Source organism: Heterodontus francisci, chromosome 22 (genome assembly GCF_036365525.1).
Source record: "Heterodontus francisci isolate sHetFra1 chromosome 22, sHetFra1.hap1, whole genome shotgun sequence".
NCBI lineage: Eukaryota > Metazoa > Chordata > Chondrichthyes > Heterodontiformes > Heterodontidae > Heterodontus > Heterodontus francisci.
Genome location: NC_090392.1, coordinates 81,485,875 through 81,513,463, shown reverse-complemented (window position 1 = coordinate 81,513,463; position 27,589 = coordinate 81,485,875). Strand labels below are relative to the sequence as shown.

General features: G+C 47.9%; 1 protein-coding gene across 2 annotated transcripts in view; it reads left to right on the top strand.

Moving 5' to 3' along the window:
• Positions 1-27,589, top strand: part of LOC137381490 (ubiquitin carboxyl-terminal hydrolase 2-like) — a 147,511-nt gene that overhangs the window by 56,048 nt on the left and 63,874 nt on the right. For both annotated transcript variants that reach the window (XM_068054168.1, XM_068054167.1), the window contains exon 2: positions 10,363-11,105. In XM_068054168.1, coding sequence (XP_067910269.1) covers positions 10,404-11,105 — 702 coding nt within the window. In that variant the 5' untranslated portion in view covers positions 10,363-10,403. The remainder of the gene's footprint in view (positions 1-10,362; positions 11,106-27,589) is intronic.

Genomic DNA, 27,589 nt, shown 5'->3' with positions numbered 1-27,589 from the left:
TCTGTAACCTCCTCCAGCCCCTCACCCCTCCCTATCTCTGTAACCTCCTCCAGCCCCTCACCCCTCCCTATCTGTAACCTCCTCCAGCCCCTCACCCTCCGAGATATCTGTGCTTTTCTTGAGCATACCTGATTTTAATCACTCTGTAATTGGTGGCCGTGCCTTCAGCTGCCTGGAACCTAAGCTCTGGAATTCCCTCCCGAAACCTCTCCGCCTCTCTACCTACTTTCCTCCTTTAAGACACTGCTTAAAACCCACCTCATCCTGGCCTGATATCTCCTTATGTGGCTCAGTGTCAAATTTTGTTTAATAATGCTCCTGTGTTGTGTTTTGCATGTTAAAGTTGTTGTTGTAAAGCTAATAGAAGAATGACTGCAGATCGAATTATTTGACTTGCATTTCTATAGCACCTTTCAGGACCTCAGGATATCCCTAGCAGCCAATGAAGTATTTTTGATGTGTAGTCACTGTTGTAAGGTAGGTAACACAGCAAACATGTTGTGCCCAGCAAGATCCCAGAACAGCAATGATGTGAATGTCTCGATGATCTGTGTTTAATGTTGGCTGGGAGAGCATGTCATTGTTTGACTCGGGCAATGACATCTGAAGGGGCCATTGGGATCTCGATTTAAAGTCTGACTTGAATGATGGATTTATCAGAGATGCCATCTTTCAGATGAGGTGTTAAACCAAGGCCCCACCTGTCTGCTGAGCTCGATGTAAAAGATCCCATGGTACTATTATGAAGAAGAGCAGTGAAGTTCTCCCTGGAGTCCTGGCCAATATTTGTCCCTCAATCAATATCACAAAAACAGATTATCTGGTCATTATCACATTGCTGTTTGTGGGAGCTTGCTGTGCACAAATTAGCTGCTGTGCAGTTCCTACTGTATAACAGTGACTGACACTTCAAACATACTTCATTGGCTGCAAAGCACTTTGAGACGTCCGGTGGTCGTGAAAAGCGCTATATAGATGCAAGTTTCTCTTTTGCTTTCTTTATTCTTTCCATTTCTCATTAAAAGAAATGGACTCTCACTGGGGTACGGGTCCCCTCCTCCCCTGAAGGTGCTGATTCTCACTGGGGTACGGGTCCCCTCCTCTCCTGAAGGTGCTGACTCTCACTGGGGTACGGGTCCCCTCCTCTCCTGAAGGTGCTGACTCTCACTGGGGTACAGGGCCCCTCCTCTCCTGAAGGTGCTAATTTTCACTGGGGTACAGGGCCCCTCCTCCCCTGAAGGTGCTGATTCTCACTGGGGTACAGGTCCCCTCCTCTCCTGAAGGTGCTGACTCTCACTGGGGTACGGGTCCCCTCCTCTCCTGAAGGTGCTGACTCTCACTGGGGTACGGGTCCCCTCCTCTCCTGAAGGTGCTGATTCTCACTGGGGTACGTGTCCCCTCCTCTCCTGAAGGCGCTGACTCTCACTGGGGTACGGGTCCCCCTCCTCTCCTGAAGGTGCTGACTCTCACTGGGGTACGGGTCCCCTCCTCTCCTGAAGGTGCTGACTCTCACTGGGGTACGGGTCCCCTCCTCTCCTGAAGGTGCTTACTCTCACTGGGGTACGGATTCCCTCCTCTCCTGAAGGCGCAGACTTTCACTGGGGTACGGGTCCCCTCCTCTCCTGAAGGTGCTGACTCTCACTGGGGTACAGGTCCCCTCCTCCTCCTGAAGGTGCTGACTCTCACTGGGGTACGGGTCCCCTCCTCCTCCTGAAGGTGCTGACTCTCACTGGGGTACAGGTCCCCTCCTCCTCCTGAAGGTGCTGACTCTCACTGGGGTACGGGTCCCCTCCTCCTCCTGAAGGTGCTGACTCTCACTGGGGTACGGGTCCCCTCCTCTCCTGAAGGTGCTGATTCTCACTGGGGTACAGGTCCCCTCCTCCTCCTGAAGGTGCTGACTCTCACTGGGGTACAGGTCCCCTCCTCCTCCTGAAGGTGCTGACTCTCACTGGGGTACGGGTCCCCTCCTTTCCTGAAGGTGCTGATTCTCACTACGGGTCCCCTCCTCCCCTGAAGGTGCTGACTCTCACTGGGGTACGGGTCCCCTCCTTTCCTGAAGGTGCTGACTCTCACTGGGGTACGGGTCCCCTCCTCTCCTGAAGGTGCTGATTCTCACTGGGGTACAGGTCCCCTCCTCCTCCTGAAGGTGCTGACTCTCACTGGGGTACAGGTCCCCTCCTCCTCCTGAAGGTGCTGACTCTCACTGGGGTACGGGTCCCCTCCTTTCCTGAAGGTGCTGATTCTCACTACGGGTCCCCTCCTCCCCTGAAGGTGCTGACTCTCACTGGGGTACGGGTCCCCTCCTTTCCTGAAGGTGCTGACTCTCACTGGGGTACGGGTCCCCTCCTCCTCCTGAAGGTGCTGACTCTCACTGGGGTACGGGACTGGAATCGAAGTCCAAGGATCCAGACTTCAAATCCCCCTCATGGGCAAGTTGTTTATTTAATAAATTTGCTTATTTAGCGACTGGCACTGGATAAAATAATCGTGATGTTGCTGGATTCTTGCTGGTTCACTTACAGCCTTCAGGGAAGGGAGGGAATCTGCAGTCTCTATGTGACTCCTGTCCTGTGCTATGTGGTGTTAATACCCACATCAACCAGAGATGGGCAATAATTGCAGCCACATTGTCCTTGCCCACATTCCAACAACAGTTTAAAAATGCCCGGCCCATTGCTGCCCACACCCAACAGAAACACATCCCCCGTTCACTCGGACTCTCACACACACTTTCCCCTACCCCCCCGCCGCTCACTCGGATACACTCTCACACACTGCCAACCCCCCACCCTCCCTGTTCACTCGGACTTTCACACACACTTACACACCCTCTCCCCACTCACGCTCAGACACACACTCACACACTCTTGCACATATACAGGAGAAGGACCTGCTGGATGGTGATCAGGAATGGAAATCTTGGCTTTGTTTGTTGGCCTTTCAAGGTCAGGGTTTGCCAAGGCCCAGCTGCCATGATGTCTGTCGCTGTCTTGTTTGTTTTGCTCTTCACCCTCACGTTGCAGGAAGATGGCAGCTTCCAGTCACCCCACCCACACACCACACGGTACTGGCCGTTAGAGTAGCTGTGCTGTCGAGGGATCCAATGATTTTACAGGCTTCTAGTAAACTTACCTGTTGTTCATTCTGCACTCTCAGATTCTGTGTGTGTGTGTGTGTGTCGCCATGTGTCTGTGTGTCTGTCTGTGTGTGTCTGTCTCTGTCTATGTCTGTGTGTGTCTGTCTATCTGTGTGTGTGTTTATGTGTCTGTGTGTGTGTTGGGTTTATGTGTGTCTCTCTGTCTATGTCTGTGTGTGTGTCTGTGTCTGTCTGTGTGTGTGTGTCTGTGTGTGTGTGCTTATGTGTCTGTGTGTATCTATCTGTGTGTGTGTGTCTGTGTGTGTCTGTCTGTGTGTCTGTGTGTGTCTGTCTGTGTGTGTGTCTGTGTGTGTGTGTCTGTGTGTGTGTGTTTATGTGTCTGTGTGTGTCTGTCTGTGTGTGTGTTTATGTGTGGCAGGTCGGTTCATTGTTAACACAAGTCCAGACTTGCTGTAAAGACGAGTGCCCTCCCCAGTTTCTCCACTGCATTTCAATGTTGGGTTGTTTTGCAATGTAGCTTGGGATAGCTGTAATCAAAACAGTTACCATAGTGAGCAAAGCAAGCCGCTCAGTTATGTGGGGGAAATGCCTGAAATCGACAGAAGAATAGTGAGAAATTGAAGTAGGTTATTTTTTGTTTTTTGTCTTGTTTGTTTTCCTTTCTCTACTTAGCTCTCATTCTTTGGTTTCACTGGTCTGTCCCATGTTCTGCTGAGTTCTGTGTTAGCATCACGGGATCTGGTTCCTGACCTATGCTGTGGAGTTTTTTTTGTGCTCATCATGAAGATGCCAGTGTTGGTGAATGAGACACCATCAAACACTCCCAGGACAGGTACAGCACGGGGTTAGATACAGAGTAAAGCTCCCTCTACACTGTCCCCATCAAACACTCCCAGGACAGGTACAGTACGGGGTTAGATACAGAGTAAAGCTCCCTCTGTCTCAACATGGACTCTAATGCCAGAATGGTGCCCCACCCTCTGACTGCTGCAATATGATTTTCCCACATTTTCTACAGCAACTTGTGGCTGAAGGGGGACAGTTATTTACCACTCCCATCCTAGTCTAAAGCCAATACAGGACAAATTTCCCCTGAACAGCGTAGTTTGGATGTACACACAACTGCCGGAAGAACTCTCGATGTTGCATCCAGTATGTTACATGGTGCTTTCGTGCTTGGTAACGGAGGAAGTGCCAGATAGAGCGAGCTCACAGGTCCCACAGCAAGACCTGAACTTTGTCTAGCCAGCAGTATTTTCAAAGTTAGTGGATCTCCTCACCTCTTCAGTCTTCCCTCCCTCCTACAAACCCACTGAGCCAGGGTTTGATGCTAATGGTACAGCAGGTAGGATGAACTTTTTTAAATTTGTTCCTGAGATGTGGGCATCACTGGCCAGGCCAGCATTTCTTACCCATCCCTAATTGCCCTTGAGAAGGTGGTGGTGAGCTGCCTTCTTGAACCGCTGCGGTCCATGTGGGGTAGGGACACCCACAGTGCTGTTAGGAAGGGAGTTCCAGGATTTTGATCCAGTGACAGTGAAGGGACGGCGATATAGTTCCAAGTCAGGATGGTGTGTGACTTGGAGGGGAACTTGCAGGTGGTGGTGTTCCCATGCATCTGTTGCCCTTGTCCTTCTAGTTGGTAGAGGTCGCGGGTTTGGAAGGTGCTGTCTCAGGAGCCTTGGTGCTTTGCTGCAGTGCATCTTGTAGATGGTAGACACTGCTGTCACTGTGCATCGGTGGTGGAGGGAGTGAATGTTTGTAGATGGCGTGCCAATCAAGCGGGCTGATTTGTCCTGGATGGTATCGAGCTTCTTGAGTGTTGTTGGAGCTGCACCCATCCAGGCAAGTGGAGAGTATTCCATCACACTCCTGACTTGTGCCTTGTAGATGGTGGACAGGCTTTGGGGAGTCAGGAGGTGAGTTACTCACTGCAGGATTCCTAGCCTCTGACCTGTTCTTGTAGCCACAGTATTTATATGGCTACTCCAGTTCAGTTTCTGGTCAATGGTAACCCCCCAGGATGTTGATAGTGGGGGATTCAGTGATGGTAATGCCATTGAATGTCAAGGGGAGATTGTTAGATTCTCTCTTGTTGGAGATGGTCATTGCCTGGCACTTGTGTGGCACAAATGTTACTTACCAATTATCAGCCCAAGCCTGGATATTGTCCAGGTCTTGCTGCATTTCTACACAATACAATGTACAGGGGTTAGAAGACTACATTATAAGGACAGGTTGCATAAACCTGGTGCTTGTGGAGATGGTGTCAAGATAATAATCCAACACAGGATAGAACATTCTGCCTGAGATACTCCAGTTACCTGGTGCCAAGAGATCTGTTGAATGTCTCCTAATGTGGAGATGCTCAGATTATAATCATGCCCATTATAGACACTCTGTAATCTCCATCCATCATCCTGATCTGTAAATTCTGATTATTGGAACAGACCTGTCTATCCGATACTGCCTCCATGAACACTGTGCTAGCTGGAAAATCTTTCATCCTCTCCCTGCCTCCTGTCCTTGGCTAATATCACTGCCTCCAAATGATTGAATGCAGATTCCACTCCAGAGACGAAGCATGTAATCCAGCTCATAATCCCACTGCAGTACTGAGGGAGTGCTGCACTGTCCGAGAGTCAGTACTGAGGGAGTGCTGCACAGTCTGAGAGGCAGTACTGAGGGAGTGCCGCACTGTCCGAGAGGCAGTACTGAGGGAGTGCTGCACTGTCCGAGAGTCAGTACTGAGGGAGTGCTGCACAGTCTGAGAGGCAGTACTGAGGGAGTGCCGCACTGTCCGAGAGGCAGTACTGAGGGAGTGCTGCACTGTCCGAGAGTCAGTACTGAGGGAGTGCTGCACAGTCTGAGAGGCAGTACTGAGGGAGTGCCGCACTGTCCGAGAAGCAGTACTGAGGGAGTGCTGCACTGTCCGAGAGTCAGTACTGAGGGAGTGCTGCACAGTCTGAGAGGCAGTACTGAGGGAGTGCTGCACTGTCCGAGAGGCAGTACTGAGGGAGTGCCACACTGTCCAAGAGGCAGTACTGAGGGAGTGCTGCACTGTTGGAGGGGCTGTACTGAGGAAGTGCTGCACTGTCGGAGGGTCAGTACTGAGGGAGTGCCGCACTGTCTGAGAGGCAGTACTGAGGGAGTGCCGCACTGTCCGAGAGGCAGTACTGAGGGAGTGCTGCACAGTCTGAGAGGCAGTACTGAGGGAGTGCCGCACTGTCCGAGAGGCAGTACTGAGGGAGTGCTGCACTGTCCGAGAGTCAGTACTGAGGGAGTGCTGCACAGTCTGAGAGGCAGTACTGAGGGAGTGCCGCACTGTCCGAGAGGCAGTACTGAGGGAGTGCTGCACTGTCCGAGAGTCAGTACTGAGGGAGTGCTGCACAGTCTGAGAGGCAGTACTGAGGGAGTGCCGCACTGTCCGAGAAGCAGTACTGAGGGAGTGCTGCACTGTCCGAGAGTCAGTACTGAGGGAGTGCTGCACAGTCTGAGAGGCAGTACTGAGGGAGTGCTGCACTGTCCGAGAGGCAGTACTGAGGGAGTGCCACACTGTCCAAGAGGCAGTACTGAGGGAGTGCTGCACTGTTGGAGGGGCTGTACTGAGGAAGTGCTGCACTGTCGGAGGGTCAGTACTGAGGGAGTGCCGCACTGTCTGAGAGGCAGTACTGAGGGAGTGCTGCACTGTCTGAGGGTCAGTACTGAGGGAGTGCTGCACTGTCGGAGAGGCAGTACTGGGGGAGCACTGCACTGTCGGAGGGTCAGTATTGAGGGAGCACTGCACTGTCGGAGGGTCAGTACTGAGGGAGCCCTGCACTGTCAGAGGGTCAGTACTGAGGGAGCGCTGCATAGTTGGAGGGTCAACAAATGGTCTGGTTCAGCCTGAGACACTTGCCTGGCAGTGAATCCTGACTGCTCCCTAACCTGGGGACACCGAAGCGTCGAGCTCCAGTCTGAGCACAAAATATAAAAAGATAGCAAAAGCTTCTATAAGTATATAAAAGGGAAGAGAGTAGCTAAAGTGGATGTTGGTCCCTTGGAGGATGTGACTGGGGAGTTAATAGTGGGGAACACAATAATGGCGGGGACACTAAATCAGTAATTTGCCTTAGTTTTCACGGTGGAGGACACTCGTACCATCCCAGTAGTAACAGGTAATGCAGAGGTAATAGAAAGGGAGGAACTTAGAACAATCGTCATCACTCGGGAAAAACTATTGGAATTGAAGGCAGACAAGTCCCCAGGGCCTGATGGCCTACATCCTAGGGTCTTAAAGGAAATGGCAGCGGAGATAGTGGATTCATTGGTTATAATATTCCACAATTCCCTGGATACGGGAAAGGTTCCAGTGGATTGGAAAAAGCTAATATAACACCCTTATTCAAAAAGGGAGGGAGGCAGAAAGTAGGAAACTATAGACCAGTTAGTTTAGCATCTGTTGGGAAATTGTTAGAATCCATTATTAAGGAAGTAATAACCGGAAATTTAGAAAGTCAAAACACAATCCATCAGAGTCAGCATGGTTTTATGAAGGGTAAATAGTGTTTGACTAATTTGCTAGAGTTCTTTGAAGCTGTAACAAGCAAAGTGGCTAATGGGGGTCCTGTAGATGTAGTATATCTGGACTTCCAGAAGGCATTTGATAAGGTGCCGCACAAAAGGTTAATATACAAGGTAAGATCACATGGGGTTAGGGGCAATTTATTAGCTTGGATAGAGGATTGGCTAACCAACAGAAAACAGAGAGTCGGGATAAATTGGTCCTTTTATAGTTGGCACGATGTAACTAGTGGGGTGCCACAGGGTTCGGTCCTCGGGCCCCTATTATTTACAATCTATATTAATAACTTGGATGCAGTGATAGAAGGTACTATAGTCAAATTTGCAGATGACACTAAAATAGGTGGGATAGTAAGTTGCAATAAAAATAAGAAATTTACAAATGGATATGGATAGGTTAGGTGAATGGGCCAAAATTTAGCAGATGGAGTTTAACATGGATAGATGTGTGAGGTTATCCATTTTGGTCAGAAGAATAGAAATGCAAATTATTATCTAAATGGAGAGAAACTTCAGAGTGTTTCGGTGCAGGGGGATCTGGGTGTCCTCGTGCATGAATCGCAGAAAACTAGTTTGCAGGTACAGCAGATAATAAGGAAGACAAATGGAATTTTGGCAATTATTGCTGAAGGAATAGAGTATAAAAGTAGGGAAGTGTTGCTGCAACCATACAAGGCATTAGTGAGACCGCACCTGGAGTATTGCGTACAGTTTTGGTCCCCTTACTTGAGGAGGGATGTAGTTGCATTGGAGGCAGTTCAGAGGAGGTTCACTAGATTGATTTCAGAGATGAGGGGTTTGTCTTATGAAGAGGGATTGAGCAGTTTAGGCCTTTACTCTCTAGAGTTTAGAAGAATGAGAGGAGATCTAATTGAGGTATATAAGATGATTAAGAGGATTGACAAAGTAGATGTAGAGAGTATGTTTCCTCTTGTGGGGCAATCTAGAATGAGAGGTCATAGTTTTAGGTAAAGGGGTAGCGGATTTAAAACAGAGATGAGGAGAAATTACTTCTCTCAAAGGGTCGTGAGTCTGTGGAATTCACTACCCCAGAGTGCGGTAGATGCCGGGACATTGGGTAAACTTAAGGAGGAGATAGATAGATTTTTAATTAGTAATGGGTTGAAGGGTTATGGAGAAAGGGCAGGAAAGTGGAGTTGAGGCCGAGATGAGATCAGCCATGATCGTATTGAATGGCGGAGCAGGCTCGAGGGGCTGAATTGCCTACTCCTGCTCCTAGTTCTTATGAGATCAAACCCAAGGGCTTCTCGTTTGTGTGAGATCCTTTAATTCAGGCCATTGCACTTATTCATCTGACCATCAGGAGGAGCTCTTCCCACACCTTTAATAGGAAATAGTTAAATTCCTCAAAATTGAAAGGCGATATGATTATTGATTATTGATTATTGATTATTGAGGCACTTGAGCATCCCCGGTGAGCGAGGGGTAGTTAAGAGGGAAGAATTGGAGGAGTGCTGATATATTGGAGGGTTGTGGGGCTGGAGGAGATTACAGAGATAGGGAGGGGTGAGGCCACAGGGGGATTTGAACACAGGGCTGAAAATTTAAAATTGGGATGTTGCCAGTGTAGTTCAGTAAATATAGGGAGTGATGGGTGAACGGGACTGGATGCGAGTTAAAATACAGGCAGCAGAGTTTTGGATGAGCTCGAGCCTTACGGGAGGGTTGAAGATGGGAGTCCGGCTCGAAGAATCGAGCCTGGAGATTAAAAAAGGCTTTAAGGAGTGTTTCAGCAGCGGGTGAGCTGAAGATGGGCAGAGACAGGTGATATTACAGATGTGGCCTTTGTGACAGAGAAAGTCTGGGGTCAGAAGCTCATTTGAGGGTCAAATAAGTCATCATATGGTCCAGTTCAGCCTGAGACTGTTGCCTGGGGGAGCAATGAAATTGGGAGCTGGGAAACAGTGTTTGTGTTAGTAACCCAGAATTAGCAAAACATTCAGATTACATTGGGATTTAAGTCCCATTCCACAGATTTTCAAACCATGCTCTGTACATCGCAGTGATGTTAATTGGGCAAAGTGCTGAAGCAGGTGGGTCATTTCGACCCTCCGTCCGACCCTCCGTCCGACCCTCCGTCCGACCCTCCGTCCGCTCCTCCGTCTGATTCCCTGTCCGATCCCCTGTCCAATCCTCTACCCGATCCTCAATCCGATCCCCTGTCCGATCCTCTATCTGCTCCTTTATCTGCTTCTCAATCCGATCCTCTACTCGATCCTCTACTCGATCCTCTATCCTATCCTCAATCCGATCCTCTATCCGATCCTCTATCCGATCCCTCTATCGGATCCTCTGTGGTTTTGTGCCAGTGAGGATGGTGATGTGGGTTTGTACACATTTTCAATGTTCTTTTCAAGTGACCAGTTCCAGCAATTAGAACACGTGAACTGGGAAACAGAGACTAGTAAAAATCACAGGAAGCACACAGCCCAGTGCTCACCCACATGTTGCAGACTGTGCAATGACAGGCTTAGGGCTGGTTAAGGAATGCCAAGCCCTGCAGAGAAGGAAGGGCCCTGGTTTGATTCCCAGCCTGGGTATGGGAGGGTGGGCATTGCCTGGGGAGCTGAATCCTCAGAAGGGTCAGTACCTACAGAGGAGGAGCTCATGGCAGGGGCAAGGGACTGGGGCTGAGGGAGACTGTGTTTTAAATGTCTGACGTGTGTTTCTTTTGCCCTCAGTAAATGCCAAGCGTGGCCTGCTGTGTGAGGCCGAGGTTGACATGTCCCGAGTTTCCTCCTCATCCACCGCTAAGCGAATTGGGAACTACTCCAGCCCACACTATGGCCCCTCGTACCACAGCTACACCCCCAGTTTGGGCTCCAGCTACGCAGACAAGGACAAGCTATTCTATAAGTCAGGGTACACCAACAGCTACACCCACCATGCCAGCTCTGGGCGTCCAATGAGCAAGTACACCCTGGAGGCCGATCGTGGCCGGCAGATCCCTCGCCCTGAGGTGCTGAACAGGCGCAGTGAGAGCTTGAGCCGTGTTCCGCTGAAGGCCTTTCCCAGCGGACTGAGTGGTGGATATTGTGGCACCTACAGTTACGGCACCGGGAGCAGCCACTCAGTCTACCCGTCTCCTGGGCCGTCCCTGATCCGCAGGAAGTCCATCAGCCAGACGGACCTGAACCGAGACCTGCTGAGCCTCCACATGGTGGACACGTATCAGTTAAACTCAGTGAAGAGCCCTCCCCTGACCCGGCATGAGTTAGACCCCCAGCCTGGGTCCTACAGAAGCAGCAGCAGGAGTGAGAGCACTGATGCTTACTGCACCAAAGGCCCCAGTGTTTACAGCTTACCCCGCAGCATGACACAGGAGACAATAACAGCGTCGTTTAAAAACACAGACCGCTTCAGTCCAGCATGGGAGAGGAGTGGGAGTGGCGGAAGCTGTGGATCGCCTGTTCGAGACACACTGGTAAGTGTGGGGTCAGTGTAAGGGTTGTGAGGTTAAACCCTGATTCGAGGTGATCATGGACCCTTTCATAATACATAATCAGTAGGAGTTGGAGGAAACCATTTGGCTCCTTGAGCCTGCTCTCTCTTTCATTAACATTACAACTGATCTTCTGCGTTAACTCCCCTTTCCTGCCTATCTCCCTGTTCCTTGATTCTCTTAGTGCCCAAGACCCATCGACCTCAGTTGAATATACTGGGTGATGGACCATCCACAACCCTTTGAGTGAAGAAATCTTTCCTCATCTCTGTCCCAAATGATCAACCTCTTATCCTGAGGCTGAGCTTCCGAGTTTTAGACTCACGAGCCAGGAGCCTCTCAGCATCCACTCTGTCAAGCTCCCTAAGAATTTTTTTTTTATTTTCCATAAGATTACCTCTCATTCCTCTGAACTCCAGAGAGTACAGGCCCAATTTACTCAGCCTCTCATCATAGGTCAACCCTCTCGTTCCAGGAATCAGTCTAGTGAACCTTCATTGCACACCCTCTAAGACAAATATATCCTTCCTTAAGTAAGGAGACCAAAATTCAAAACAGTACTCCAGGGGAAGTCTTATCAAAGCCTTACAACAAAGGAGGCCATTCAGCCCATCATCACAGAATAATACATTGCAGAAGAGGCCCTTCAGCCCATCGAGTCTGCACCGATGCATTAAAGACACCTGACCTGTCTACCTAATCCCATTTGCCAGCCCTTGGCCCATAGCCTTGAATGTTATGACGTGCCAAGTGCTCATCCAGGTACTTTTTAAAGGATGTGAGGCAACCTGCCTCTACCACCCTCCCAGGCAGGGCATTCCAGACCATTCTTCCTCAAATCCCCCTTAAACCATGTCTGTGTCGGCTCTTTGAAAGAGCAATCCAGTTAGTCCCACACACCCTCCCCTGCTCTTTCCCCATTGCCCTGCAAATTTCTCCCCATCAAATATGTACCAAATTCCCTTTTGAAAGTTACTATTGAATCTGCTTCCACCCCCCCTTTCAGACAGCGCGTTCCAGATCACAACAAATTACTTTGTAAATAAAAGGAATCTATATAAAGTGTTGCCATCTTCAGGAGGGGGAGCAGGGTAATTTTACAAATTTACAAAATAAGATTCTGTACAGCAGTCTGCGTAATGAGTTGGGATAGGAGATATACCTATAGGAGATATATAGGAGATATACCTATAGGAGATATATAGGAGATATTCTTTCTTTTGGGCCTCCTTATCTCGAGAGACAATGGATACGCGCCTGGAGGTGGTCAGTGGTTTGTGAAGCAGCGCCTGGAGTGGCTATAAAGGCCAATTCTGGAGTGACAGGCTCTTCCACAGGTGCTGCAGAGAAATTTGTTTGTTGGGGCTGTTGCACAGTTGGCTCTCCCCTTGCGTACTGAGATATACCTATAGGAGATATATAGGAGATATACTTATAGGAGATATATAGGAGATATACCTACAGGAGATATATAGGAGATATACCTAAAGGAGATATATAGGAGATATACCTATAGGAGATATATAGGAGATATACTTATAGGAGATATATAGGAGATATACCTATAGGAGATATATAGGAGATATACCTATAGGAGATATATAGGAGATATACCTAAAGGAGATATATAGGAGATATACCTATAGGAGATATATAGGAGATATACTTATAGGAGATATATAGGAGATATACCTATAGGAGATATATAGGAGATATACCTATAGGAGATATATAGGAGATATACCTATAGGAGATATATAGGAGATATACCTCTGGCACGTAGGATGCATATGTGCCACTTTGTGGTTGTAGAGTTCAGTGTGAAATGGGATTTCCCTTCCTGACACAGTAACAGTGTTTCGGGGAACAGTCCACAGAAATCAATCCCAGTGAGAGCTTTGCTCTTGTAGCTGGCAGTCCTCAATCAAAACAAAATACACTTTAAACACTGAGGCCCATTGTGCTGCCCTGTGTACTGGCAATGTCACCACCTCTGGGCTATTTTGTCTTAGCTCAGAAATCTATACTCTCGTGAGACTGGTGGATATCAGAAAGAAAGACCATTCACAAACTCAGGACATCCACAAAGTCCTTTCCAGCCAATGAAGTACTTTTGAAGTGTAATCACTGCTGTAATGTAGGAAATGCACACAGCAAGCTCCCACAAACAGCAATGTGATAATATCCAGATAATCCGTCTTTGTGATGTTGATTGAGGGATAAATGTTGTCCAGGACACTGGAGAGAACTCCCCTGCTCCTTTTCAAAGTGGTGCATTGGGATCTTTTACATCCACCTGAGAGCAGATGGGGCCTTTGTTTAATATCTCAACCAAAAGACTGTCCCTCTGACAGTGCAGCACTCCGTCAGTACTGACCCTTTGACAGTGCAGCACTCCCTCAGTGCTGACCCCTTATCAGTGCAGCACTCCCTCAGTACTGACCCTCCAACAGTGCAGCACTCCCTCAGTACTGACCCTTCAACAGTGCAGCACTCCCTCAGTACTGACCCTCCGACAGTGCAGCACACCCTCAGTACTGACCCTTTGACAGTGCAGCACTCCCTCAGTACTGACCATCCGACAGTGCAGCACTGACTCAGTACTGACCCTCCCACAGTGCAGCACTCACTCAGTACTGACCCTGCGACAGTGCAGCACTCCCTCATACTGACCCTTTGACAGTACAGCACCCCCTCAGTGCTGACCCTCCCACAGTGCAGTACTCCCACAGGACTGACCTTCCGACAGTGCAGCACACACTCAGTACTGACCCTGCGACAGTGCGGCACTCACTCAGTACTGACCGTGCGACAGTGCGGCACTCACTCAGTACTGACCGTGCGACAGTGCAGCACTCCCTCAGTACTGACCCTCCAACAGTGCCACACGCACTCAGTACTGACCCTGCGACAGTACGGCACTCCCTCAGTACTGACCCTGCGACAGTGCAGCACTCCCTCAGTACTGACCCTCCAACAGTGCAGCACTCCCTCAGTACTGACCCTCCAACAGTGCAGCACTCCCTCAGTACTGACCCTCCGACTGTGCAGCACTCACTCATACTGACCCTTTGACAGTACAGCACTCCCTCAGTACTGACCCTTTGACAGTGCAGCACTCCCTCAGTACTGATCATCCGACTGTGCAGCACTCACTCAGTACTGACCCTCCCACAGTGCAGCACTCACTCAGTACTGACCCTGCGACAGTGCAGCACTCCCTCATACTGACCCTTTGACAGTACAGCACCCGCTCAGTACTGACCATCCGACAGTACAGCACTCCCTCAGTACTGACCCTCCCACAGTGCAGTACTCCCACAGTACTGACCCTGCGACAGTGCGGCACTCACTCAGTACTGACCCTGCGACAGTGCAGCACTCCCTCAGTACTGACCCTCCAACAGTGCCACACTCCCTCAGTACTGACCCTCCAACAGTGCCACACTCCCTCAGTACTGACCCTCCAACAGTGCCACACTCCCTCAGTACTGACCCTGCGACAGTGCAGCACTCCCTCAGTACTGACCCTGCGACAGTGCAGCACTCCCTCAGTACTGACCCTGCGACAGTGCAGCACTCCCTCAATACTGACCCTGCGACAGTGTGGCACTCACTCAGTACTGACCCTGCGACAGTGCGGCACTCACTCAGTACTGACCCTGTGACAGTGCCACACTCCCTCAGTACTGACCCTGCGACAGTGCGGCACTCACTCAGTACTGACCCTGCGACAGTGCGGCACTCACTCAGTACTGACCCTGCGACAGTGCGGCACTCACTCAGTACTGACCCTGCGACAGTGCGGCACTCACTCAGTACTGACCCTGCGACAGTGCAGCACTCCCTCAGTACTGACCCTCCAACAGTGCCACACTCCCTCAGTACTGAGCCTGTGACAGTGCAGCACTCCCTCAGTACTGACCCTGTGACAGTGCGGCACTCCCTCAGTACTGCTTTGGTGTGTCAGCTGTATCTCTGTGATTAAGTCTCTTCAATGGGACCTGGACTCAGGACCTTTGACTCTGATCAAAATAACCCAAGCTGAAAACTCCCTGACCTCTGAGCTGAGCGCTGATGAAAGTCAAATACTTCTGAACCTCAAACAAAACCTTCAATTGATGGGGATTTTGATCTGGGATCTGAAAGGAATTAAAAATATAGATGTGTAATATGTATAATGTATAACTCCACACTCAATACTGTGACTGATATCTGCATCAGCTAGATCAATGCTAGGAACTGCAGTGATCAACAGCAGGGCAAGACTGTGAGTGCGTAACCAGCAGCACTGACACACATCACAACCCAGTTCAATATGTGGAGCTGTGCTTATTTTTATAAATAAAATGCAAAGAGGCACAAAATAGGACAGATTACTAAATGTGAGCATTTGAGGGTGTGAGTGAGTGAGTGACGCACATTGCTATCCTGCTGGATGTAAAAACACAGAACTTAAGGAAGAAGGAAGAGACCATTTAGTCCATCAAATACATCCCTGTTCAAAAATTAACCTCACTTTCACACTACTTCTCTCTTGAGCTAAATATCTCTCTGGCTCCTGACCCCGTTTATACTTTCCGCCTCACTGTTTTGCTGCTAATCTATTCTCTGATGCTCCAGTCCCCATCACATAAACCGCCTCTGCTTATTTTTTTAAATTAATTCCTGAGATGTGTGTATCGCTGGCAAGGCCAGCATTTTTTGTCAATCGGGCAAGTAGCATAAACCATTTGCAGTAACGCTATTGTTAATTACAACATCACCATTCACAGTGTCAGTTTGCAAACAAGTCACTCGCTGTATTTCGCCATTCCCCCAATGGGTCACAATTATAGAGCACCGAGTCCCAGTGATTGGATTGAGGCAGGTCAGGAATAATCAGTTGTGAAGGAGGTTCACAGGCTTTAATCATAGAATCATAGAAAGTTTAAGGCACAGAAAGAGGCCACTTGGCCCATCGTGTCTGTATCAGCTGAAAAACAATCCACCCAGTCTAATCCCACCTTCCAGCATTTGGTCCATAGCCCTGCAGATTATGGTACTTGAGGTGCATATACAGACTCCTTTTGAATGAGTTGAGGGTTTCTGCCTCAACTACCCTTTCAGGCAGTGAGTTCCAGACCATCACCACCCTCTGGGTGAAAATGTTTTTCCTCATCTCCCCTCTAATTTTTCTAACAATCACTTCAAATCTATGCCCCCTCGTCACTGACCTCTCTGCTAAGGTGAATAGACCCTTCACCTCCGCTCTATCCAGGCCCCTCAAAATTTTGTACCTTTGAATCAGATCTCCCCTCTGCCTTCTCTGTTCCAAGGAGAACAACCCCAGCCTATCCAATCTTTCCTCATAGCTGCATTTTTCCAGTCCTGGCAACATCCTCGTAAATCTCCTCTGTACCCTCTCTAGTACAATTACATCCTTTCTGTAATGAGGAGACCAGAACTGCACACAGTACTCAAGTTGTGGCCTAACCAATGAGTTATACAGTTCCAGCATAACGTCCCTGCTCTTATCTTCGATAACTCGGCTAATAAAGGAAAGGATTCCATATGCCTTCTTAACCACTTTATCAACCCATCCTGCTACCTTCAGGGATCTGTGGACATTCACTCCAAGATCCCTCACTTCCTCTACACTTCTCAGTATTTTCCCATTAACCGTGTATTCCTTTGCCTTGTTTGACCTTCCCAAATGCATCACCTCACACTTCTCTGGGTTGAATTCCATTTGCCACTTTTCTGCCCATCTGACCAGACCATCAATATCTTCCTGCAGCCTACAGCTATCCTCCTCACTATCTACAACACGGCCAATGTTTGTGTCGTCTGCAAACGTCTTGATCATGCCCGCTACATTTATGTCCAAATTGTTAATATATACCACAAAAAGCAGGGGACCCAGTACTGAGCCCTGCGGAACGCCACTGGAAACAGCCCTCCAGTCGCTAAAACACCCGTCAGCAATTATCCTTTGTTTCCTGCCACTGAGCCAATTTTGTATCCACCTTGCTGCATTTTCCTGGATCCCATGGGATTTTATTTTTTTAACTAGTCTGCCATGTGAGACCTTATCAAAAGTCTTGCTAAAATCCACGTAGACCACATCAACTGCACGACCCTCATCTATCTTCCTTGTTACTTCTTCAAAAATTTTGATCAAGTTGGTCAAACAAGATCTTCCCTTAACAAATCCATGCTGACTATCCTTGATTAACCTGTGCCTTCTTAAGTGACAGTTTATCCTGTCTCTCAGAATAGATTCCAATAATTTTCCCAGAATTTAAACAGAACTCCTTGAAATACCCATTGAAGAAAAATGTTCCAGTGAGGGTTTGCAGGATTATAGACAAACAACATAGATTGATATAAAACCACCCAACAATCATAGTGGGCAAACTGCATTCTCACTAACACTCCTGCTATAAACCTGGATAGTTTTTAATCTCTTGTTTGGATGTTTCCCAGTTCCCGGACCTGACTGTAGCCCTGCCCATGGATCCTGGGTTCTTACTGGCCAGTATGAGTCTGTATCTATCAGAAAAACTTGCATTTAATTTCTCAATCCTCTACATTTGTCTGAATTCCAGCTCTTGAATTAAAGACTTGCATTTATATAGCACCTTTCATGACCTTAGGATGTTCCAAAGCGTTTTAAAGCCAATTAAATACTTTTTCAAGTGTAGTCAATGTTGTAATGTAGGAAACGTGTCAGCCAATTTGCGCACAGCAAGATCCCACAAACAGCAATGTGATAATGACCAGATCATCTGTTCTTGTGATGTTATTGAGGATAAATATTGGCCAACAGACTGGGGACAGTTGCCATGCTGTTCTTTGTAATGATATCATGGGATCTTTTACATCCACCTGAGTGGACAAACTGGGCCTCAGTTTGTCTCATCTGAAAGACAGCACCTCCGACAGTGTAGTGCTCCCTCAGTACTGCCCCTCCAATAGTAAAACGGTCCCTCAGTACTGGCCCTCCGACAGTGCAGCCCTCCCTCAGAACTGGCCCTCCGGCAGTGAGGCACTCCCTCAGTACTGGCCCTCCGACAGTGCAGCCCTCCCTCAGAACTGGCCCTCCGGCAGTGAGGCACTCCCTCAGTACTGGCCTTCCGACAGTGCAGCACTCCCTCAGTACTGACCCTTCCGACAATGCAGCACTCCCTCAGTACTGACCCTTTGACGGTGCAGCACTCCCTCAGTACTGACTCTCTGACAGTAAAACGTTCTCTCAGTACTGACCCTCCAATAGTGCATCACTCCCTCAGTACTGACCCTTTGACAGTGCAGCACTCCCTCAGTACTGACACCCCGACAGTGCGGCACTCCCTCAGTACTGACCCTCCAACTGTAAAACGTTCTCTCAGTACTGCCGTGGAATGTCAGTCTGGATTTTGTGCTCAAGTCTCTGAAGTGGCACTTGAACCCATGACTCTCTGAGAGGCGAGACTGCTGCCCACTAAACCACAGCTGGCTCATTACATGGAGGAGTGGCAGTGACTGGGTGTGTGGGATATTGGTGCCAGCAGCCATCTATCTAACTTGCTTCTATCTGTCCTGTTCTGCATTCCAGGCACTCACTCACCTGCCAGTGATGGCCACGCATGAATTAAACATACAGCTGTGCCTCTAACAATCTAAAGCAAATCTAAAGTAGCCACGGTTTTTCATTAGTGGAGCGGAAAGGGTTGTGGGTTTGTCCTGCAGGATATTTCAAGGTCACAGCAGGTCCCCAGCACTAACCTGAGTGCCAGGGTAAACAGCATGCGTGCAACCCAACTCCATTCAGCATCCGGTGATGCTGTCTGCTGTTACTGCCTTGGTCACATAGGAGGAGGCCATTCAGCCCCACAAGTCTGTTTGCCATTCACTGTCCTGTGTTACTGACTGTATCTGTACTGATGTTAACCCAGCTCCCTCACACATGGCCCGTTACCCTTCCAGTCAGTGCCATTAGACAGTTTGCTTATTGCGGCTCTGTCCCTCTCTCCGTGATCTTCCTTGATTTTGTTCTCACTGCATCAGCATCTCTGCTCATCTCCTCCACTCTGTCCCCCACTCCACTCCCAGGTGTATTTCCTCATTACATAGAAAAAGGTTATAAGCATGATTACCTTCAGCTAAAGTTTAAATTTGATTTATTTTGGCAGTGACGGTGGGCATGGAATAATCTGGTGCAACTGTTGTGTTGCCTATTTGCATGGATGCTCCTGGCTGTCTGCGACTGATCTCTGTTGTGAGCTTGTGGTTTCCAGGACTTGTCAGGTTGGGCTGGAGCATCTCCATGACCTGAGCTCCCTCCTCTTTATTCACTGTCAGACCTTGAACTTCATTTACCAGAAAACTTTAAATCACACAGCACAAACATGGGAAAGGCAGTGACTGGGTTATTCCTGCCAAAAGTCTGAACAAGTCTTCACTCAGGCTGACACTGGCCTGAACCTGTCTCTCTCTCTCCGTCTCTGTTGGCAGCTCAGGAATTTAAATTCAGTTAGTTAAATAAATCTGGAATTAAAAGCTAGTCTCAGTAATAGTGCCTTGAAACTATGTATTGTCGTAAAAACTCATCCGGTTCACTAATGTCCTTCAGGGAAGGAAATCTGCTGTCCTTACCTGGTCTGGCCTACATGTGACTCCAATGTGGTTGACTGTTAAATGCCCTCTGAGATGGATTCCATTGTATTCATGAAAGTGGCTCACCATCACCTTCTCAAGGCAACTTGTGGATGGGCAATAAATGCTGGCCTTCTTGTGAATGAATATTAAAAAACTGTCTAATTCTGGGCACCACATTTTAGACAGTTTATTAGGGCCTTGGAGAGGATGCAGTGGAGATTCATGAGAGTGGTTCCAGCGATGAGGGATTTCAGTTATGTGGAGAGACTGGAGAAACTGTGACTGTTTTCCTTCAAGAACAGAAGGTTAGGGGAGATTTAATAGAGGTGCTAAAAATTATGATCAGATAAATAAGGAGAAATTCTTTAGAGTGGTAGGAGGGTCAGTAACCGGAGGACAGAGATTTAAGAAAATTGGTAAAAAAACCAGAGGGGGAGATGAGAATTGTTTTACGCAGTGAGTTGTTGTGATCTGGAACGCACTGCCTGAAAGGGCGGTGGAAGCAGATTAGAGTCATAGAGTTATACAGCACAGAAATTAAATAGTAACTTTCAAAAGTGAATTGGAGAGATACTTGGAGGGGGAAAGACTCGGGTAGTGGGTTAAATGGATAGCTCTTACAAAACTCTGGCACAGGCGTGATGGGTCGAATGGCCTCCTGTGCTGTATCATTCTATAGTAAACAGTTTTAAAAATTACAAGAAACAATTGAAGTTGTGAATTGGAAAAAGAGGCTAACAGAAACTAGGAACATCAGAAAAATTAAATGTTAATCCAGCTCTCTCACACTGTCACTCAGTAACCCCTCTTCCCCCAGCGCCCTGTGTTACTGACTGTATCTCTACTGATGTTAATCCAGCTCCCTCACACTGTCACTCAGTAACCCCTCTCCCCCCAGCGCCCTGTGTTACTGACTGTATCTCTACTGATGTTAATCCAGCTCCCTCACTGTGTCACTCAGTAACCCCTCTCCCCCCAGCGCCCTGTGTTACTGACTGTATCTCTACTGATGTTAATCCAGCTCCCTCACACTGTCACTCAGTAACCCCTCTCCCCCCAGCGCCCTGTGTTACTGACTGTATCTCTACTGATGTTAATAAAGCTCCCTCACACTGTCACTCAGTAACCCCTCTCCCCCCAGCGCCCTGTGTTACTGACTGTATCTCTACTGATGTTAATCCAGCTCCCTCACACTGTCACTCAGTAACCCCTCTCCCCCCAGCGCCCTGTGTTACTGACTGTATCTCTACTGATGTTAATCCAGCTCTCTCACACTGTCACTCAGTAACCCCTCTCCCCCCAGCGCCCTGTGTTACTGACTGTATCTCTACTGATGTTAATCCAGCTCCCTCACACTGTCACTCAGTAACCCCTCTCCCCCCAGCGCCCTGTGTTACTGACTGTATCTCTACTGATGTTAATCCAGCTCCCTCACACTGTCACTCAGTAACCCCTCTCCCCCCAGCGCCCTGTGTTACTGACTGTATCTCTACTGATGTTAATCCAGCTCCCTCACACTCTCACTCAGTAACCCCTCTCCCCCCAGCGCCCTGTGTTACTGACTGTATCTCTACTGATGTTAATCCAGCTCCCTCACACTGTCACTCAGTAACACCTCTCTCCCCAGCACCCTGTGTTACTGACTGTATCTCTACTGATGTTAATCCAGCTCCCTCACACTGTCACTCAGTAACCCCTCTCCCCCCAGCGCCCTGTGTTACTGACTGTATCTCTACTGATGTTAATAAAGCTCCCTCACACTGTCACTCAGTAACCCCTCTCCCCCCAGCGCCCTGTGTTACTGACTGTATCTCTACTGATGTTAATCCAGCTCCCTCACACTGTCACTCAGTAACCCCTCTCCCCCCAGCGCCCTGTGTTACTGACTGTATCTCTACTGATGTTAATCCAGCTCCCTCACAATTGGCCCAATACTGTTCCAGTCAGTTCTGTTAGATGATTGCTTCATGCGAGTCTGTTCTTTTTTCCGTGATCCTCCTTGATTTTGGTCTCACCGTCTGGACTAATCTCGCCCTCTCCCCCTTCTGCTCAGGAGTGGATGTCACTGAAAGTCAGTTTTGATCCATTTAACCTTTGTGCAAATTAATGAAATGCTTCCATTCCCTCTTCTCCCTCATCTAAAGCCCTGGCTATTCCCGGGGTACTCTGGGCTATTGCCGGTTACTATGTGATTCCTAGGATACTCTGAGCCATTCCTGGGGTAGTCAGGGCTATTCCTGGTTACTCTGGCTATTTCCGGGTACTCGGCTATTCTCGGGATACTCTGGGTTATTCCTGGTTACTCTGAGCCATTCCGGGGGTACTGAGAGCTATTCCCGGGGTTCTTTTTTTTTAATTTTCAAAATATATTCATAAAAATCTGTAAAAAATACATTACAAAACAGTACCAAACAGCACCAAGTCAAACAATATAAAGAGTGCAAAGGAGGTCAGTTTCCTTCAATACAGGAGTGAGTTGCCTCACAATCCTTGCATTTCATTTTACATGCCATGTACTTTTTGCAGCAAACAAATATTTTCTGGATACAGCCCGAGGGGTTTCCCATGGATCCAGCCCCTCAGTTCAGCTTGGTGGGGGGACCTTACACTGTGGTCTTTCCCCATTGAGCCTTTGCTGCGGCTGCCCCAAGCTTTAGTGCGTCCCTCAGCACGTAGTCCTGGACCTTGGAATGTGCCAGTCTGCAACATTCGGTCGTGGACAACTCTTTGCGCTGGAAGACCAGCAAGTTTCGGGCAGACCAAAGGGCGTCTTTCACCGAATTGATAGTCCTCCAGCAGCAGTTGACGTTTGTCTTGGTGTGCGTCCCTGGGAATAGCCCGTAGAGCACAGACTCCTGTGTTACAGAGCTGCTTGGGATGAACCTCGACAAAAACCACTGCATCTCTTTCCACACCTGCTTTGCAAAGTCACATTCCAGAAGGAGGTGGGCAAACGTCTCTTCCCCACCACAGCCACTGCAGGGTCATTGTGCGGAGGGGGTGAGACTCCAGGCTTGCAGGAAGGATCTGATGGGGAGGGCCCTTCTCACCACCAGCCAAGCTACATCTTGGTGCTTGTTTGAAAGTATTCCCGGGGTTCTGTGGGCCCCAGCCTATCGTGTGTGAGTTGCCGGGATTGCGAATGATGCCACTTGTTTGAGGCTGAGGCCTATGCTGAGGACGCACACCTGCACCTTACAGTGATGGTGATCTGCAGCCAGTGTGTGGGCCCTGAGTCCAGTTGTACCCAAAGATCATCCAGCTCCTGGAGCTTGCTCTGCCATTCTCTTAGATCGTGGCCCATCTGTACATCAACTCCATTTTTCTGCTTTTGCCAAAAGCAAGGAAGTTATGCTGAACCTTTATAAAGCTCTGGTTAGGCCCCAACTGGAGTATTGCATCCAGTTCTGGTCACCACACTTTAGGAAGGATGTGAGGGTCCTTGAGAGGGTGCAGAGGAGATTTACCAGAATGGTTCCAGGGATGAGGGATTTTAGATACAAGGTTAGAGAAGCTGGGGTTGTTTTCCTTGGACCAAAGGAGATTGAGGGGAGATTTGATAGAGGTGGACAAGATTATGACAGGTTTAGGAAAGAAAGATTAGACAAAGAAAAACTGTTCCCATTAACTGATGGTACAAGGACTAGGGGACACAGATTTAAGGTTTTGGACAAGAGATGCAGGGGGAATGTGAGGAAGAACTTTTTTTATGCAGCGAGTGCTAATGACCTGGAACTTGTTGCCCATCAGGGTGGAGGAAGCAGAGACAATCAATGATTTCAAAAGGAAATTGGTTGGGCACTTGAATTGAAGGAAATAAACTTGTAGGGTTATGGGGATAGAACAGGGAATGGGACTGATTGGATTGCTGTACAGAAAGCCAACGTGGACTCAATAGGCTGAATGGCCACTTTCTGTGCTGTAATGACTCTATACACTGTGAGACTAGAGAAACAGCAAATGAGATATTTCAGCTACTTATAAAACAAAAATGGCCCCAAAAATGACCTCCATTAACCTTCAAAAACTGTACAGCAAATTTGTTTGTTTACAAACACTGAACACTTGGTGAAGAATTCTGAGATACGTCATTGGGTGATGTGTCAGCAACACACATGGTTTCCAATTCAAATATCTTCACAAAACAAAGAGAATTTCCAAGTATGTTTTTTGTGAAGATGTTTAGCCGTGTTCTACTGATGCAGGAAAGGAATTCTACATCCGAGGACCTGGGAGAAACACAAACCAATGGAATTTTCCCTCTGCTTCTTTGCAGTTGAGAAATGTGCGTCTGCTGAACTTGGAACTTTTCCTGAGTCATTGATGGGTTGAGTGGAATTTTACAAACTGCTTCCTTCCCATTTAGAACACGAGAGACAGAGAGCTGGATATCGGGACACACACTGGCACACCCAAACAGACAGACACGTACACCACAACAGACAGACAGACAGACACAGACACACCCAGACAGACAGACACGTACACCACCACAGACAGACAGACACAGACACACACACACAGACAGATATACACACACTGGCACACCCAGACAGACAGACATGTACACCACCAAAGACAGACAGACACAGACACAGACACACACACACACACACACAGAGAAAGATATACACGCACTGGCACACTCAGACAGACACACACGTACACCACCACAGACAGACTGATATATATATAATATATACGCACACTCACACACAGGCAGACAGACAGATATACACACACTGGCACACCCAGACAGACAGACACGTACACCACCACAGACAGACACAGAGACACACACACAGACAGACAGACAGACTGATATATATATATATATATTATATATACGCACACTCACACACAGGCAGGCACACATACACCGCACAGACACCTCCCACACAGACATACATACACACACAGACCCCATACAGACAGGCAGGCACACACACACCATCCCATTTACTGCACCACCACCCCACACACACCCCAAACAGACACATATCCTCACATGCCCCACTACAAAGACACACACACAGATGTACGTACATACAGATGCACATGCAGATGCTGGCGTACACCGAAGCACGAACACACATACACATAGGTACACATATACTCCCACTCTCTCTCTCTCTCTGTCTTGATATTTACAGATTTTCTTCTCTAGCTGAGAGTTGTATTTGTTTTTTCAGGGTGGATGCTACTCTTTCACTTTTAACTTTGTGCATCAACAGTACAGTAGAATAATAGATACCTGAGCACAATCAGCCCGACTTCATTCAGCAACGAGCACACATGGTATATGGTGTGAGAACAAAGCATATTTGGCTTATAATCTCCCGCTAAAACCCCTTGATTAGATTCCAGTCTGTAACTCACTCCCGGGTATCTGTTATTCTATATATAAACCCCCCGAACCTCTCGATTAGATTCCAGTCTGTAACTCACTCCCGGGTATCTGTTATTCTATATATAAGCCCCCCGAACCTCTCGATTAGATTCCAGTCTGTAACTCACTCCTGGGTATCTGTTATTCTATATATAAACCCCCGAACCTCTCGATTAGATTCCAGTCTGTAACTCACTCCCGGGTATCTGTTATTCTATATATAAACCCCCGAACCTCTCGATTAGATTCCAGTCTGTAACTCACTCCTGGGTATCTGTTATTCTATATATAAACCCCCCGAACCTCTCGATTAGATTCCAGTCTGTAACTCACTCCTGGGTATCTGTTATTCTATATATAAACCACCCGACCACCTCGATTAGATTCCAGTCTGTAACTCACTCCCGGGTATCTTTTATTCTATATATAAACCCCCCGAACCCCTCAATTAGATTCCAGTCTGTAACTCACTCCCGGGTATCTGTTATTCTATATATAAACCCCCCGAACCTCTCGATTAGATTCCAGTCTGTAACTCACTCCTGGGTATCTGTTATTCTATATATAAACACCCCGAACCCCTCGATTAGATTCCAGTCTGTAACTCACTCCTGGGTATCTGTTATTCTATATATAAACCCCCCGAACCCCTCGATTAGATTCCAGTCTGTAACTCACTCCTGGGTATCTGTTATTCTATATATAAACCCCCCGAACCTCTCGATTAGATTCCAGTCTGTAACTCACTCCCGGGTATCTGTTATTCTATATATAAACCCCCCGAACCCCTCGATTAGATTCCAGTCTGTAACTCACTCACGGGTATCTGTTATTCTATATATAAACCCCCCGAACCTCTCGATTAGATTCCAGTCTGTAACTCACTCCTGGGTATCTGTTATTCTATATATAAACCCCCCGAACCCCTCGATTAGATTCCAGTCTGTAACTCACTCACGGGTATCTGTTATTCTATATATAAACCCCCCGAACCCCTCAATTAGATTCCCACCTGTAACTCACCCCCTGGTATCTGTTATTCTATATATAAAGCGCCCGAACCCCTCGATTAGATTCCAGTCTGTAACTCACTCCCAGGTATCTGTTATTCTATATATAAACCCCCCGAACCCCTCGATTAGATTCCAGTCTGTAACTCACTCACGGGTATCTGTTATTCTATATATAAACCCCCCGAACCCCTCAATTAGATTCCCACCTGTAACTCACCCCCTGGTATCTGTTATTCTATATATAAACCCCCCGAACCCCTCGATTAGATTCCAGTCTGTAACTCACTCCCGGGTATCTGTTATTCTATATATAAACCCCCCGAACCCCTCGATTAGATTCCAGTCTGTAACTCACTCCCGGGTTTAAGTCTTTTAATTTTATCAATAGACTTCACCCTGTAAAGTATCTGGAGTAAAGCAGATATGCAGCAATGGATCAGTTTGAGGTTGCCCTCTCTTTCTAGGCAGGGAACTATGGGATGGAGATGCAGGTTGCAGGGAATATCTTGCCTTTCAGTCATTGGGGGTGATCTGCTGTTATGTGGTTGCAGTGATTAATGGCCTTTTGTGCTGGAGTAAACATTGATGTTTTGGTAAAGCAGTACTCGGACACAGAATATCTCCATCTAACAAGAACAAAACTAAAATGAGTCTGTTCTCTCACGTGGCTGTAAAAGATCCCACGGCACTATTTTGAAGAGGAGCCGGGGAGTTCTCCCCAGTATCCTGCCAATATTTATCCCTCAACCAACATCACTAAAGCGGGTTATCTGGACATTATCATGTAGGTGTCTGTGGGAGCTTGCTGTGCACAAATTGGCAGCTGTGTTTCCTACATTACAAAAGTGACCACACTTCAAAAGTACTTCATTTGTTGCAAAGCACCTTGGGACATCCCAAGGTTACGAAAGGTGCTATAGAAATGCAAGTTTGTTTCCTCTTTCAAACCAGTTCGGTGAGTTTGGTGTCTTAGAGTTTGCTCAAGATAGGATCTCGCTTGGAACAGAATCCCAGACCAAATCCTGGTTAAACCCACCAGCAAGCCAGCTACAAACAGCAGGTCTTCAGCACCCAAGAATCTCTTGCTTCGTGTTGGTTTTCAATACGTTTTTACCGACATTCAGGACATTTTTAAAAAATTTGTTGATTCCCTTCCTGTACTGCTGTTCAGTGAAACTCGTTTCAGGTGAACTGGGACAGGATTGCCCGCTGTGATGTGAGGGTCGGCTGAGATTGTTGTTCAGAGGATTGTAGCAGGGAATCCTTCACACTCCCATTGTGGCAGACTGCAGGACATTATTGTTATTACTATCCCTCGCAGGCGAGCATGATTGTCTTCCGTAAGCCAGTGCCATTTCTAAGCGTTTGGCTTGTATGGGTGAGAAGTGGCAGAGTGTCAGCCGTAGTGTAAATGTTTATTGATGTTCAGTTGTACTGAGCTT